Source organism: Amblyomma americanum, chromosome 4 (genome assembly GCF_052857255.1).
Source record: "Amblyomma americanum isolate KBUSLIRL-KWMA chromosome 4, ASM5285725v1, whole genome shotgun sequence".
NCBI classification, from domain to species: domain Eukaryota; kingdom Metazoa; phylum Arthropoda; class Arachnida; order Ixodida; family Ixodidae; genus Amblyomma; species Amblyomma americanum.
In genome coordinates this window covers 205,219,206-205,236,358 of record NC_135500.1, presented here as the reverse complement: position 1 = coordinate 205,236,358, position 17,153 = coordinate 205,219,206, and the positions used below count along the sequence as shown (strand labels likewise).

The following is a 17,153-nucleotide window of genomic DNA, read 5'->3' as shown; positions in this document are numbered from 1 at the left end:
CAACACGTTCCTCTCTATTACGGACCTCCTGCATGTTTGTAAACAAACGAGGTGGCGCTGCAGTCGCTAGCGAGCTCGTGGTAGGCAAAAGGTCGGGGAGTGGCGTCGCGGATAGGTGTTGTCCGCGGGTTTTCAAGGCTTGTAGGCGCGTTTCCAGTTTCTGCGAATCACAGCAATGGTCGATGCTTCCAACTTAGTAATTTGTCGAAGTACACGAGCTCGCGTTGTCCACGTGCGGCCTATAAAGAGAAATAGTTTGCCACTGTGTATTGTATATATGGTTAGTAGTAAACATGTAGAAAGCGTTCCTGCCGTTTATTTATGCGCTAGGCATATTGAATAAAACAAGTTTTGACACTCTGCACTAGCCGGAATGATTTTACTTCGGGACAGTAGTGAGGGGAAGTGCTGGCGTTGTTTCGCCGGAGCAGACATGCGCTCATCGTCTGCTGACATACGTACGTGTCGCGCTGCGCGAAAAGTGGGGACAGAGTCGTGTCCCCAATCTCCTGTCTCGCTTAGCGCTGTTTTTAGCCGCATGAACACGCACCAGCCAGGCCGACTTGTCCTCTTGTTAAGCTGGTCGATTTGGCGAAAATTTTTGATTTCTAGAATTATTTCCTTTCCTAGCCCTGAAGTCTAGTTTCGTGACGAAAAATTATAGCAAATTATTGAGTACAAATTTATAAATTACGCTTTTTAGAAGTGTGGTCGTCAAAAATTGTGAGGTAATTTCTTTGATTTCAGTGCCGCATTTCTTTGACCAAAGCGAAAGCGAAGATGCCATAAACGAGGGAATAAACTTTAAGGTTCGTTTTCTGACCTCTCACATTTTCTGCGACTGGATCACTCACCTTCGTAATTCGCATGAAAATAGAATGATTCCATTTGTCGCAAACTATTCCTGAGACGTTGAGGAGCGTAATAAATCTCTCGATTTTTTTCCCTACACGTGCAGTATTGTGTTAGTTATTTTTTGTAAGAAACGTTTTCATGTAACTATGCATGCATAAGTACTGAACATATAGAAAAACAACTAATCGCGTCATCATACAGAACAGGGCTTTATGCATATGCTGGCATAAAAAAAACTGCGCACTATCTACTCAATTATTTGAGACCTAGCTTGGGGGGACTTGACGACGGTGTTAATTAAATTACCCAGAACTGCGCCAGGTATAGCTATAAATAAAAGGAATGACTGAAACTAGCGTAGGAATTTCATATTTGCATCAAGTTTAGTTACATATCGCATGCATGAATAACGAAAACACTTTTCATGCCGCGTCCCCTCTCAATCTCGCCACGTGTCTGTTAGTAGCACGCCTGCGGCTGCTTCTTTCCAAACAAGCTTCGCGATCATGTATTACCTCATGAAACATGACACATGCATGATGCAATGAAAAAGCATATGGCGTTTAGCACACTTAAGGTACGCTATTCTAAGCACACCAACGCGACCGCGCAAGATTGACACAACTTACCAGACTTCTTTGTACTCGAATCAAATAAATACGTCGTCATATCAAGAAACAGTTTCAAATAACTAATAAATGTCACAAAACGCGCCATTTAAACATGGTGTGCTATTAACAAAAAAACGCATTCCTTGGGGGCGAGTGAACCTGTCGGCGCCCCGTGCACTCCGGCTCAAGGTGATAAGTACGTGTGCAGCTACATATGTCTTTTTTTTCCTTGAGCAATTATCAGCCTACTATCCTGAAGTTCAGGTGAATGAACGCAGTAACTTGCATGCATTAAGTGCATTGAGTGGCAGTGCCTATCGACTCCCAGACTTCGCGCTTTACTACCATGGCCCAATGCCTGTTAGCCAGTTTCCGAATGCGGCATTTATGCGCGAGAAACCTATCGAGGCTAATTTAATATTTTTTATGCTACTACGCGGATCCAGCAGTGACGCAGCTGGTCAATTCATGCTGCTTCTGCAGTGCACAGGCTGGAAGCAGCCGCCGGTAACTGCGGCAGCTGCGGTAGGCACGGGCATGCGGAACCTGTTTTGCCTACCATGCGAAAGTCGCTGCTAACATCAGCGCCACCGCATCTTCGTGACGTCGCGGGGTGAAGGAGGTCCATACCCTGGTGGCCAGGCATCCACATCAACTCTTTGACGTCAGCGTAGACTTGTCCGGTTTGGAGGACCATGAACGCAAGCAGGGCAATCCTACCCTTAATGAAGTTGCAGTGTGCTATTCTTGTGAGTATGTATTTCGAGGCAGGATGTGTGGCTGCGAGTGCTGTTGCCACCTATTCTGCTGTTGTTGTGCCGTGGCCGACTGCTGCAAGTCCATCGGCCGTCCGCTCTTTGTGGACAACGGCTACTGTGGCTAGTACACTTTCGGGACCCGCGGCATGGACGTAGAATACGCCTTCTTGCATGCCGTAGTGTTTATAGATTTCCTGTGCCCTTTCTTGTCTTCGTGCCTGGTGGTACGTGAGGTGTGTGTTCCTTTTGAAGGGAGTAGCCTTGAAACATCCCCTCCAGGTGCTCGGGATGGCTTGTTTTGTAGAAAGGTTGAGGGGGCACTCAATATTGAGGTTACTGAGGACCTTTCTCCCTGTCTGTGTGGTTGCCAGTTCGACGACTTGAGCCGCCAAGTGTGCCTTGATGAGTTCTTCGATGGTGTTGTGGGCCTCTAAGTGGAGAATTCGCTCTCTTGATGTTGATAGCGGTAGTCTCATAGCTCTTTTATAAGCCATTCTAATTGTGATGTCGAGATGCTTTATATCAGGTTTCTTGAGGCGAAGGTATGGTGCCACATAGAAGATACGGTTGATAAAAAATATCTACATAATGCGAAGGGTGTCCATTGCCACCCTTGGCTCACCTCCAGCCTACAGAAGCACCACGCACCTTTACCCTCCAAAAGAATTCTACGTTTGAAGTCAATTTTGAAGAAATACGTATACGTTTGAAGAAATATACTTTTGAAGCCACTCAGACAGTGTGATAAACTACTAAAAGTACAGAGATAGCTGGATCGCAGGCTACGATCGGTGATGCAAACAATGTGTGCTGGCAAGCGCTTATTCTAAGAGAAAACAGCTCAAAAAGAACGAAACACAGGCCTTAAAAATAAGTGAAGAACGGGCAATCGAACAATGCACGCCAAAAAAAAAAATAAAAAGCAATATTCGTTTCGCACAAGCTGTGCCTTCCTTCACTTCTGTGATGTTTCTTGTGTTATGTACCAGCTAGCCAAGATATTAGTCATACTAAGCGTTAAGTAGCAAATGAATTTTCGCAGGAAGGTTAACATGCTGTTAACTCATCATGAAGTTGCCTGTCGCATTATGAGAGGAATTTTTGGAGGTGTAGATAAGTGTGCAGCAAGAATTACTTGCGCTGGGAAAGCCGGCACGTCTTAAGACACAAGCGCAAATGGTTCATCGTCAAGATTCCGAATGTCGATGGCATTCGAAGGAAGCCCGAAAAGAGCTGCGTTAAAGGTCAAACGCTAAATATCTAGCCCCGCTCGAAATTCTGGACTTTAAGAAACCAGCTTAACAGCGGGCAACTCGAACAACAGTTTTTATGCCCAGAAATGCCTAGATTTCCAGCTGGATAGTCTCCAGACCAATTCCTATGGCCGCGCTGATGCTCATCAAAACGGCGCTCAAGAAAGAAATGCTGGTCCACCTGCGCCAAGGGACTTTTGTTTGTTGCAGCAATATCGAAGCCCATACTGGTTGATACGTATTTACTGATATTCATTCGAAAGTCTTATTCTCTGACTGTACGCCACCACTGTACTGCTAAAAAAAAATAACGTTGCAACCATACCAGTTAACGCACCTGTAGTAAATATTCTGTAAATTAAGTTATTTTGTTATTGAAATAAGAGGAGACTCAGTTGTAGTGAGTACAGCGCAGCAAGTTGGAAGTCGCTATACACGTTCGCCATACCCGGCGCAGTGACTCAGTGGCTAGGGAGCTCGGCTATTGAGCCGGAATTCTCGGGTTCGAATCCGGCCGCGGCGGCCGCGTTTCGATGGAGGCGAAACGCAAAAAAATTGCTTATGGCCTAGCTCTGTTAGGCCAGGATATACGTAGCGAAAACGCGGAGACTCTGCATCGGAAGAGTGAATTCACTACATGCGCCTTTATTCATGGTTGAAGTCTGAGCCGTCGTGGCGGAGTGGTAGCGTCTGCGGCCCAAACGCCAAAGGCCCTGATTCGATTCCGAGCCTCGGCACAGGTTTTTTTTTTATTTAGTGAGTGTGCGGGGGGTTTCAGTGGCTCCATAGACGCCGCCACCGAATACGTTCGTTAGCGGTTAAGCGCAGCCTTTGTAAAGGCGCGTTTATACGTCGGCGTAACGCGCGCGCGCTCGCGCTGCACGGTGACATAACGTCGGCCAAAGCGAGACCCTCTATACTCCAGCAGCGCTTGATCGCCGACGCGGTCGGCGGCTTCGGCGCACTCTAACCGCACTGGCGGAGACTTGCAGCACGTGTCTATTTCGCTCCGAGTGCGCCAGCCGCCGCCTACCCGGCCAGACCGGTTCGGCTCCGCGGCGAGGCGCGCATTGTGACGTCATGTGCCTCCTCGAAGCACCACCACGGCAAAATCGGAAGTTCGCGGCCAGTGAAGCTTTCGCTTTAAAAGGCGCCCATGTGCTGTGCGATGTCAGTGCATGTCAAATATCCCCAGATGTTCGAAGTTACTCCGGAGCCCTCTGCTACGGCACCTCTTTCTTCCTTTCTTTTCTCAATTCCTCCTTAATTCCTTACCTTACGGTGCGATTCAGGTGTGTGCCGATATGTGGGACAGATACTGCGCCATTTCCTTTTTCATTTTCATTTTTTGTTCGCTTTATCAAAGCGTGTGGCGTGTGCGTATACCTTCACGGAGGAAGGGGGGGGGGGTGATGGGTGGCTTCTTGGCCCTACGGGACTGGGATACTAGGAGCTCTCACCAATGTGTCGAGGGCTCCTTGTCACAGGGTGTATCTGTTGCTAGACCGTCGTCGTCGTTTAGGATGACACGGTTGTTGGTGCACGCGTCTTCTCTTTCAATCTTTCCACTCACATCTCTTTGAACTCTCCTACTGTCTGCACCTGGCAGCGATTGTGGCTCAGCTTGAGCCAGTGGGCAGGCCGGTGCACTTTCCTTTTCATTCTTCCAACAGTCACAGCAACAACCACCTTCACACAAAGCCGTGCATGAGCACTAGTACTAGTGCTAGTGCTTTGCTGCTAGTGCTAGTGCCGGAACTAGTGCTTCAACGATGTATAGTCGCCGTCAAGCGGAATTTGATGATCTTTGCGATATGGAAAGGCGTCAGATTAGACAACCATGCTTAACAAAGTTTTCACATCTCCTATTAGGTTCAACCGCGTTGAACCGCAGCTAATTTTATTCTGTCTGTCCCTGGATTTTTTTTCGTAGGCCCATGCCATATAGTGTACGTCTGCCCGCGCACGTGTCACAATTTGCAGTGCCCCGGAACACCTCCCGAGGTGGCTCAGTGGTTTGGACGCTCGGCTACTGAGCCGGAGTACCCGGCTCCCCTAGTTAGCTGGGGCGCATATGTGTAATGAGAAATTTAGATAAAAGCCCCAAATAGCACATGGGCTTCCACGGGAGCTCCATTAGGAGTAGTTCCTGGGGTGTATCTGGGGTGTATCTTCATTAGGAAATACACCCCAGAGTGCAAATGACTTAGGCTGGGTATAATCGCTGCGATCGTATGTGGAAAGTTACATAAATACGGACATGACTTGCAGTAGGGCATGGGTTAGCTTTCCAGATTTTTTACTATCCACTACAAGCATTAATTACAAAATAACATGCTTTAAGTTGAAACGGCAGAATGAGAAATTCACAATCCTCGCTATACGGGCAAATCTCTGTCTAAAATAATTCTGCTTAAGCAAAAGTTATTATCGTTCCTGTGACATTAACAAGCCTAAGATTAAGCACTAGCTTGGGGAAGTGGTCCCGTTCCTTCTTAAGCCGTGTAGAAAAGAGGCGACAGATTTGTCATACTATGAGTGCAACAACTTGCGGCAACAGTGGTGGAACTTAATCCAGAAGTCCTGAGCCAGACTACCACATACCGCAACACCAGCCGAATCCTTTTCTGAAGGCACCCTTTTCTTCCCAAATTTGTTATGACATAAGCTCCACCAATAAAGTTATTTAATGAAGAATGATAACATGCATTCGCGGAGAAAGCGACTTTTTTTCCAGGTGGCACATTATAAATGCGCAATCTTATAAAGCTTAGCGTAAGAATCTCCGCGTATTCTTGCGCTTAAGACTTGAATGCGGAATGCCATAACCAGGGAGCGAAATCTGGGTACACTGCATTTTACAATTCCGTCTAAAATGAAAACAAATTGTCCAGAACAAGACGTTCTTCAGTCGTTCTCAACTACGTGCAAGAAAAATAGGGAACCAGAAAATACGACCCATTCGGATGTGTGAACCGAGCGAAGACTTAAAGGTGCGTGTAGAAATTTTTGAAGCAAGGCAGAGAACGATGACCAAAAAACAAAAAAAAACTCATCAAAAGATGCGCGCGCTTTCGGCATTTGTTTTATATTACGTTAATCTCAGTGTGCGTGTTTAGACATCATCGCAAAGACATTTAATGCCTTGGCTGCTACTTTCACAACTAGTGTTGTTCCGAGTGAACGTTTTAACTGTCAAAATGATTTAGAGACTTTCACTTAGTTATTTGTTGAAGTTTTAGCAGCTCTTACAAGAAGCAACTCCATTTGCACAGTGCAGGTTGAAAAAGAGAAGTTTACAGTTGTGGTATATCTTCTTGAAGACGCGGTCTTTTTTTTTTGTCCCATGAAAAAAAAATTCCGCAAGTGCTGTAACAGGTCCTTCCTCCGCTGATACCGCATTTCTTCTCTCGGTAGAATAAAACAGCAAAAGCAGCCGAGGCCGTGAAACAAAAGTTTGACGCGAAAAGAAAAATGGACGAAAAGTTGAGCGTCTCTTTCGGCCGCAGTGTCGGGTTCCGAAAAAAATCCACGAAACAAAAATTTCCCCCAAAAACAAGCACGAACGCAAAACAAACGCAATAGAGGCAAAAGAACAGCGGCAGACGCAACACGCGGGTGGCACTACGATCGCCAAGCATCCGAAGCCTGCGTGGGCCCACAAACGCACATGACTCTTTCCCGTTTTCCCCTTTCCCTCCCTATTCCTTCCCTGTTCTTTTTTCCACTTCTCGCCGGCCCGCAATTGTTGTTGGAGGAAGATAGCACCAGAAACAGAGAACTTGGCGCGCTCAGCCGCCGGCCCAAATGTTCCCGAAGACTGCCGAGATGGGGAGGTGGGGAGCAGGGTGGGGGAGAAAGGTAGTTCGGCACACCATTCAGAACAACTACGACGACAAGACGACGACGGTGGCGGTGACGCGTCGCTTCCCTTATTCTTCCCCACCGCCGTCCCGTAGATTCCTCGCACGGGGCGCGCGATCCCGAGCGCTACAGGCGGATCCCCTACTTCCCTTCGCACGCTCCCTTTTTTTCTCCCGCCGCGTATAATAATTATTCTTTTTTTTTTTCAACCTTTCTTCGACTGCGCACTCGTTGCCTCCCGCGCATCTCCCCCTCTCTGCTCTCCTCCGAAAACGGAGGGGTCGACCCGAACTCCGCGATTGGTGGCCGCCGCGAGTGACGTCATGGAGCGCGCTCTCATAAAAAGCGGCGTGGCCGGCTCAAGTTGGCGACAAAGGGCCGCGAGCTGCGAAGCACGACGACGGGACAAGACTTGGAGAGGAAAAAAGTTTCGGGCCGACACCTGCTGCTGCCTCGCGACCATCGGATCACGTCTCGGGCAACAAAGATTGCCAAGTCGACTTCGGCGCACCCGCCGCTAGGAACGCAGACAGGCCAGACAGGGGAGAGGGAGTGACTGACTGTTTCCCGCAGCTCCCGCCGTCCGGAGAACTTGTCCGAGTGCCGTTGAAGTTGCTCTGCTGCTGCTGTGCGCAGTGACTTGTTCCCTCTGAAACTCGAAATGAGGTGAGTGAGGGCTTTTTCATTTTAAGCCTCATCAAAACTTAAGAGGGGAAATTAACGAGTCTGGCACTCGGACAAGTAGTTCGTCAATGAACCGTGAGGAACCGAGGGGCAGCACACGGCTTAAAGCACCGAGTTCCTGAGTGAGTTTTCAAGAGCAATCAGCCGATAAGATGTTAATGACTTGTTTGCATGCGTGCGCGAGTGCTAGATGTCGGGATTAACGATTGATAGCAATAACTTCAGGAAGTTTCTTTACCAGGATAAGGAATGTGAAGACAAACTCGTCAAGAAACAAGCGTCGGCGTAGTTTTTGTTGGAAGAGAGTTCAGAAAACACTAAGAGGAATCTTTCTACCACTTCGGTATTATTTGATGCTTGTTCGCAATGCGCATTTGATTTTCGATCAATCTTAATATACCAGATCAATAGCAACATTTTACCGGCTCGTCAAGACGCTGTATTTCTTTCCAGCGGCATTTCATGAACCTTAACAAGTGGTGGCAGAAATAAGGAGGAAAGCAAGTCTTTTGAGTAACCCTGGGAGATCTGCTTGTCAGGTGTGGCTTGCTCTCACAACAAGCACGCAAAACCCGAGGTCTTAGATTACTACAAGGCTCCTCTTTTTCCTTTCAGTTAGAATACTCTCGACTAGTTTTCCCCAAAATTACTCACACTAGTGGGAAAAGGCGTAGCTCTGCTATCGCTGAGGACAGGATATCGTTAGGGGCGCCTTAGTTTACCTTTCTTTAATGCCTTTGATTCTTTTGTCTTCAATCGAAAGCAGAGATGGATGAATAGAATTTGCTCTAGGAAAAATTATTTTGCTTTCCAGACAAGGAGGCTTCATCAGGTCCTGAAGAGCCTTTTGAAAGTGAATGCTGTTCCAGAACACACGCAAATATACGAAACTCTACGAGATACTTTATCTTCTACAACAGCGCAGTTTCAATGCTCCTCCACTGCGTCTTGATGACCCAAAACCTTAAGATAAGCTCCGGCTCAATGATGAAAAGGGACTCTCTTCAACTCGTCCGAAGGAGATTACGCGAGCAGCAAGCACAGCAGAAGACAATGCTCCAAGCGCTAGCTTCAATTTGTTGTAGCGCGCACCGGCACCCTGATATGCTTACATAAAATATTTTGATGCTTAGTTCTTTGCCAGAAGGCGAGAGGGAATACTTCTCTCAGTGAAAACCAATTTCCTTCTCGGTGTTTTTGTTGTGGCGTAGAATCTAGAGCTTCTATTATATAAGGAAGTCAAGGACCTTTAAAAGAAAAGAAGTGGTTATCAAAGCTTGTTCCCTGTAAGGACGAGGGACCGAATTTTCCTCAGCGATGCGCATATAAAATCAACTGACTACCGGCTGGCGCCTGTGTCATCGCTTGCCTTTCACAATAGCCAGCGTTGCAAAAGTTAAAGCACAGGTTGATCACAAATCGTCTTTACATAAGTATGCTGTTGAGGACTGACCTCTGAATTTTCATACTGGTGGGCTGAAACATCATACTTTGTGGGATTCACGCACTGTTTAACGATTGGCTTAAGCACCAATGAATTAATGAAGCTTTGCATTTAACGGGAAGGTTGCGAGGACAAAAATATCCCGAATCCCATTGTTCACATCGACGACACCACGCATTGGTACACACCGAGTTAAGTCATGCCGAGGAAAAGATACCTTATAATTAGGCACCTAGGAATGCTTGAACTGGATTGCTTATCTGAACCTTTTATAAGCTATTTGTCTAAAATTGAAGATAAGTATAAAGTAGTTGCAAAAATCTTCACAGTGTTTACTGGAGATGCTCCAGACTCAACCATCTTCAGATGCTTGATAGTTTCAAGCTTTCTCTGCGCTGCTCAACACTTATTCACACAGCCCTGAAACATTTTTCTTATTTTCTACCGATACTAAATTGCACTGCCTCGTGCCCCGATGTTTAAAACCTTTCTTCAATTGCAAAGTTGCTGTCACAGAACAGTATTCTGGTAACCATGCCATAGTGTGCGTGGAAGTCGGCATTGGCGTTTAAGCTTGCTTGACCTGCTTAAACGTTCAGAGTCGTCTATAACTGAACTGTTATGATTTTTCTCGAAAACAATTAACCAGTTATCGCTTACAGACGGATGCCGTCAAAAAAAAAACTATCGTTCAGAAACCTAACTGCGACGCCGATTCGGAGCATTGATATTTGCGTAGGCCAAGTGCACAACACATATACTTAAGTGTAAAAAACAAAAAAGAGCACTTGTAAGTAAGGATATAGTGGACATAAGCAAAGAAATTTTTTAAGTCAGGGGTGTCCGCTAGGTAATTCACAGGTGATCAAAGATCACGGAAACGTCCGTTACCCTTAAGTAGTAAACGGTCATGTATACTTAATTGTGACCGTACGGTTCGAATGGCAGACCAGATATAAGTTCGAGAAGAGTCGTTTGATGAAAGTTTCTAGGCGATTATCTGCTCCTATAAGATGGGCACGTGCCACATCACGCATTGCACGCACAATTCATTGAGCTATGAAATTAGGCCATGCGTAGTTATGACTCATGAAACTCCCACAGGGCCTTAGTGATACGTAAGCCTAAGGACCGCACATCACTTCGTCATTGAAAAGCAACCCGTCTAACAAAAACTCTTCCTCTTTTGCAAGCCAGTAGTCATTAGAAAAATCTGCTTGCAAGAAAAGTGTGCTTTGACATCTAGCAGTAGCACGGTGGTTTGGGCTAGTTGGCTGCTATCCATAATGCAGACAAGATTCGCAGCATAAATAAAACACACACAGAACAACCAGGAGCACAGTCCTGTCCTGTTTGTTCCTGGTCTTCGGTGTGCGTTTTATTTATGCTGCGATTCTTGTCCGCATTATGTTTAGACATCTAGAAGCTTTAATGCGCGCGTTTTACTGCCCAGCTAATTAGAAAATGAGTCTCATGGCATTTAAAACTGTTTCACAGCTTCCAGTAACCAAGGCTTCTTACGTACGTCGCTGATATTGCGGCTTTCTATTACTCTAACCACCAAAACGTCCCGCAAGATATATTTACAAAGCTATTTCTAGTAGGCAAGTTGAAAATGAGCAAAATAAAAAAAAAACTTGCCGCAGCATAGAAAGTGCGAGTTCTCTACGTTGCGTGGTAAAAGTTTATAAAGCGCTAAAAGTAAGCCTAAGACAGGTCTCCTGGCCGTACAAGTAGAAATATTATTAATAGTAAGTAGTAGTGATATTAACCGGACAAGATTTTGCAAAGATGTGGGTTCTGTCGTAGCCTCTGACCGAAGACCGCGAAAAGGCAGATCAGCCGCTGATGTTATTTTTTTCCTCAATTATTAAAATGCGAATATCCTGCCGAGCCGAAAAGACGCTCTGTGACATTATTAAACGACGCTTAATAAAGCGCCTTTCAGCATTTAATTTCGAGTGATACAGCGTTATTAAGAATTGCTCACACTTGCAATTCCGAGCCAGCATTCTGACATGTGATTTTCGCCATTCGGGGTCAATTTCGCTGAAGACTTGATCAAGCCTGTGTTGTGACGAGAAATCTGATGCCAACTTTGAAAGGCGTTCATTCGAACACAGTTTCTTAGGGGAGAAGGTCAGATACTTTCCGTGCAGCGAAGTATTACTAATCAGTTTCTCTTTATTTTATTCTATGATGTACGCATTTGAGAAACAACTATATTTAACGAGGATATAATTTAAAACGTATGGCGAGCACACGCGCAAAGTATTCAGAAGAGATTGCAAAATTGTCTATTCTTTTTGAGCTAAAATAAAAATTATGCAGTGAACGGTTCTCCGAATATGCATATTTTAATGAACATTGCTCAAGAACATACAGCTGAATTGAGAAGGCCTCTTTATAAGATGCCGCTTTAAATTCCTCTTGCTCGTGGTATTTCTGACTACGCGGCTCCTCTGAGCAAAGAAAGAATGGTCTCTTGGTACACACATATTGACTTTTTTCAAAGTATTACTGTAAAACTAAGGACACGAGCATAGCAGAGCAAATAAAAGCCTAAAAGAGGGCGTTACTGGCAATAATGCCCAACCAGCGTCCCTCTCATTGCCAGCGACGGGAAGCGAATCTTGGAAAGCATTTTTCATTTTGGTGCGCCATCTAGCGGGAACGACTGCTTCACTTTGAACTCTACGGAATTCCTGGATGGCGCCAGAATTGCTGCAAGAGCAGCGTCACTTTTTGCCCCATAAGCCTCGCACAAGAATGTATGGATGAAGTCTGTCAGATGTTAAACACTTGTGTGCTCCTGGCACAAAGCACACAGCGCGCTAAAGGCAATAAAATTTCAGCAATAAGTTAGGACAGTTTCTAAAAAGAATGTTAAACTAAAACGTGCTCGTGCATCGTTAACACATACCGGGTAAGTTTTTTTAACGTTTACAGACTTTTGCTTTAAAAGCTATAAGTGGCACGTCGCTGTGCTCTGCACAAGTGGATTGTACAGCAAGGTGGTCACTATGCACGTGATAGCGCTAAAGAATTCGACGAATAATTAACTAATATTCAAATAAACATTTAGGCGGCAAGACTATATTGCGAATTTAAAGGCCGCCAACATCCATCGTGAGCCTGGTTTCTAAAATGTATTAATTGGCAATGTGGTTCGAAATGTCGAACGTCCAAAATGCGTATTTGTTGGGTCGTTGAGTTCGCTTTCCCGTGTTGCAGAATTTTTGAAACGGCGTTGCTGCGCTTAGAACTGTCGCCGAAATCACTTTAACTGCTCCTGCTTCATAAAACACTCAAATGGCATCGGTATTTGCCGCTATAGAGGTGCAACTGGTGCTATTTTAGAGTCTGCAATGCGAAAAACCCCACTCAACAACCTTTCAAATGCGTTTCTGTTTACGTTCAATATTTCGGACAACGCCGCCGACAAAGTAAATTTAAAATATGGGTTCCCTTCGATGCTTACGGCTTTAAATTTGGCAGTGTATTCTTGACACTATAATAAAAATTAAACGTTGACTAGCTAACTTTACTTAACATTAGTTAATTATTCGTCCAATTATATAACTAATTATATAAAGTATAATTAAATAAGGTCCACCAGGCTGTACAATTCGCCTGCGCAGGCTACGTTGACGTATCTCTCACAAGTTTTAAAATAAAAATCTGCATACGTTAAAAAAAGTCAGGTCGCTTACTCGGCTGCTTCACTTCGAAAGCGTCTGAAAAAAGAAAAACTTTTATTTACTCCATGTTGTTATTTTCATTCTGTCCTAATTATTAGTTTTCAGTCGCGTGAGAGGCTAAAGTTACACTTGAGGGCACAGCATAAAAATAATAAATGCCTGATTTCAACACCCTTGTGTTAAACTGGTAAGTTCAGGCCAAAGTTCGTGGTTCCATGGTCGGAAGAAGGAAGAATCCTATGTGTAGCTCTAAATCCTGAAAGTCCTTAACAAATAACTTTTATCATTATGCATACTTTCATAATGTACGTAGTCAACGCGGTGATCAGTGGTTATGGTGCTTTTTTGGTTATTGTATAAATTCCCTCTTCAAAACGCGCTAAGGACTTGCAGATATAAAGATTTAAACCAACGCTTCAATCTCCTCCATTTGCTAGACGCAAGACCTGCGGTATCGTGTTTAAAAGGCTCCTCCAATGGCGAACTCCATCAAGTTACTATGCTTTCCGATAAGAACATGCCTCCGTTGCCAAGAGTAAGCATTTCTTATATTTAGTGGTAAAAAGCTAGCCTGGTACTTAAGGAGCATATCCTGTCCCTAGAACAAAGTGCGCCAGAGCACAGCTTACTCTCTTTACACTCATATAGGCTAATTTGAGTTTATAGTGCACTAACATTCTCGATTACAGCTATAGGAACAAACGCCGCCGCTGAAGTTAAGTAAAAATTCGCTCCATCCTGCCTAAGAGTGCGAACAAAGATCCTTAAGAAGTCGGCCGCAAAAACGAACTTGGTGTCAGCCGCTGGACCCGCCGTGGTGGTTCAGTGGTTAGGGCGCTCGACTACTGATCCGGAGTTCCCGGGATCGAACCCGACCGCGGCGGCTGCGTTTTTATGGAGGAAAAACGGTAAGGCGCCCGTGTGCTGTGCGATGCCAGGGCACGTTAAAGATCCCCAGGTGGTCGAAATTATTCCGGAGCCCTCCACTACGGCACCTCTCTCATCCTTTCTTCTTTCACTTCCTCCTTTATCCCTTCCCTTATGGCGTGGTTCACGTGTCCAACGATATATGAGACAGATACTGCGCCGTTTCCTTTCCCCCAAAAAACCAATTATTATTATTATGTCAGCCGCTGGGCGTCCTGACCAAGACTTATCGTCGTAGACAGGCAGGCGGAGAGTATCTTCTCACGGCTCCGCAAAACCAAGAATTCGCCCTTTAAGCTGGTACATACGTGACGCAACTACAATACCTTTAGTCCCCAGAGCAGGTTATTCTAGGTTGGTAACTTTTCAAGCTGCCATGGTGGCTCAGTGTTTATGGGGGTCGGCGTGAAAGAGGTGGGCGCGATCCCGGCAGCGGTGGTCGCATTTCGGTGGAGGCGAAATGCTAGAAGCCGTTTTACTGTGTGATGTCCGTGCATGCCAAACATCCCCAGGTAGTGAGAATTGTCCGAGCTCTACTCGACGGAGTCCCTCATAACCTGAGTCGCTTTTGGACGTTGAACCACATAAAACTTAAACCAAACTTTTGCTTCAGGTAAGTCTCAAGTGCAACATAAAACATAGCCGCAACTTATCTCGCTTGAAGACAAGTGACGCACAAGAATCCTGCGGCGGACTTCAATTTTCAGGTACTGTTGCGCGAATTAATGGGAGCTGCGGTAGAGAAGACGTTTTAACTATGTTTAACTTAAGTTATACTACTTGGTGTCATTCAAAGATGCAATTATTTTCGATTCGCACAAGCAATACGCTATCCGTTTTCAATCCTGGAAATGTAATATGAGAGAAGAGGACTGCGCTAGAGTCTTTCACGTACTTTTTGCTCAGAAAACGGGAAGAGACCACTAGATGAGCTGAACATAACTGACGAGAAATTACAGTGTAGTGGTTACCATAATACCCTTAATCCCTGATTACTCAAAGGAAAAAAGAAGCGCTTCTCATGACTGGTTGTTTCAACCCGAGCCGTTGTCGTTTAGTGCTCGTTCCAGGAGCGTAAGACTTGCAGATACCCCAGGGAAATTTGTATGCGCATTGGGAGCCTGGTGGGGGAAGGTCGTCCCATTCTTCTTCCTCCTCTTGGCTTCTTCCTGGGCCCCGTCGACAAACAAGATTTGGCTCCCGGTGCCAAGCTAATGGGAAAAAACGGTTATTCTCGAGCAAATACATTCCCAGACGCCCCCATTAAGGGACGATCGTTTCCGCGCCATGCAAGAAACAACCCGGCTCACTCTGCAAGCCCAGCTACGAGGACAATCGCTTCTTTTTCTGCTCAAGTTGCTTGTAACCCGCACAACAACCGATGTGCACTGCTAATCACTTTATTTAATTATTCCCTGAATAAGGTTCGCGAAGTTGAAGATTAATTATAACGTCATGCCATACCATACCACACCATACCATACAATACCGTACCGTACCGTACCGTACCGTACCATACCATACCGTACCGTACCGTACCTTAGCGTACCTTACCGTACCTTACCGTACCTTACCGTACTTTACCGTACTTTACCGTACCTTACCGTACTATACCACGCCACACCCCACCCCACCCCACCCCACCACACCACACCACACCACACCACACCACACCACACCACACCACAACTATTCGCTGCCTAACAGTAGTGCATCAAAATGTGAGGAACAGTAATACTGGATCTGAGCTCACGTATCGCAAATAAGACATAAGGCTCCATGGTCAACGAAGCGGAAATCTCATGTGTTTGAAGAGCTGCAAGCTTTGAGCTCGTGCGCTGCAATCTTTGCGTCAACCTCGGACTCGCTCGCCTCTAAGGTAGCCTTTATTTATTATTTTTCTTTACCTTTGCCCCCTCTACTTTTACCTGCAATGCTGGCGTGGGTGCGTTTTTAGGACACGTAATGAGAACTGCATAACATCACGATGTCCGTATCTCACGTGTCATACCCGCTGTTTTTGTCATATGTGAATACAAGTAAAAATAATTGAGGAACCGCTTTTTCTTTCAACCAGGATAATAGAGATCCGAGCAAACATATCTGCACGGGTGCTGCAGTATGTCCAACATCTTATTTTGATTCGTGCGCGAAGCACAATTAGTCTTCCTGCACACACAGACGTGTGATATAACGACGCTGGTAGGTACATAAGGTTTCCCTTGAGAAGAGCTAGGAGAAAAATTAGCATGAAGTACGTCAAAAGGCTACTAACAACAGCCCCTTGTGGTGATGGCCTGAACAGGAGAAAGGGTAACTGATCAAAGACAGAAAAAAATGCAGAAAAAATGGGTCAGCGACGTTGGGCTGCAGAATAGAGTAATAAAATGAATATATAAAAGATAGCATCCGGAAGAGGTGGAGCTTCTCCGCGTTGTTTATCCTCTGCGAGATGTTTCGCGTCCGCCTAAAACGGAAGAAAACACACTCTGTGCACAAATTATTCGCACTCTTTGCTTGCTTCAACACCGTGTACCCCCCCCCCCCCCTGCTTTTTTTTTTGATAGTGCATCGTTATGTACACACACACACACACTAAAAAAGAAAGAAAGTAGAATAGTTCCATAGCCAAGTACTACACGGACTCTCTTTTGAATATGTGCTTGTCACAGACGCGGAAATAATGTTGTTTTCACGCACCAGGAACCCGAGAATCTCCTCAGGAAAAAAAAAAAGCTCTGTGCACTTCCTTTTTGTGCGACAAGATTTTATGTTCAAGGTGGGTAGATGTTGCCTCTGAAAACTCTGGTGCTGCCGTGCACGAACTTGAAGCTATTATTTCTTGCAGAAGAACGGACATTTGAGCGAGTTGATTATGGTTCATTTTCAACAAAATACAGTGTGAAAGGAACGACGAACTAGTGCAATTTAAAGATTGGACAAGGGCTATCCTGTCTTCACCTTATGCTCGCCCGTCCTCTTTTTCGAGCTGTTTTTCATCGAAAAGAAAATATTAGTTCTTAGCGTACGCACAGAACCGAATCCAACACACCCCA

The 17,153-nt window shown here is 45.4% G+C and overlaps 1 protein-coding gene across 1 annotated transcript in view; it reads left to right on the top strand.

The window, feature by feature from the left end:
- The first annotated feature begins 7,707 nt into the window (after positions 1-7,707).
- The window catches only part of LOC144129154 (uncharacterized), a 98,500-nt gene continuing 89,054 nt past the window's right edge, over positions 7,708-17,153 (top strand). Inside the window, exon 1 of the mRNA XM_077663099.1 lies at positions 7,708-8,007. Within this exon, the coding sequence (XP_077519225.1) occupies positions 8,003-8,007 (5 nt within the window). The 5' untranslated portion in view covers positions 7,708-8,002. The remainder of the gene's footprint in view (positions 8,008-17,153) is intronic.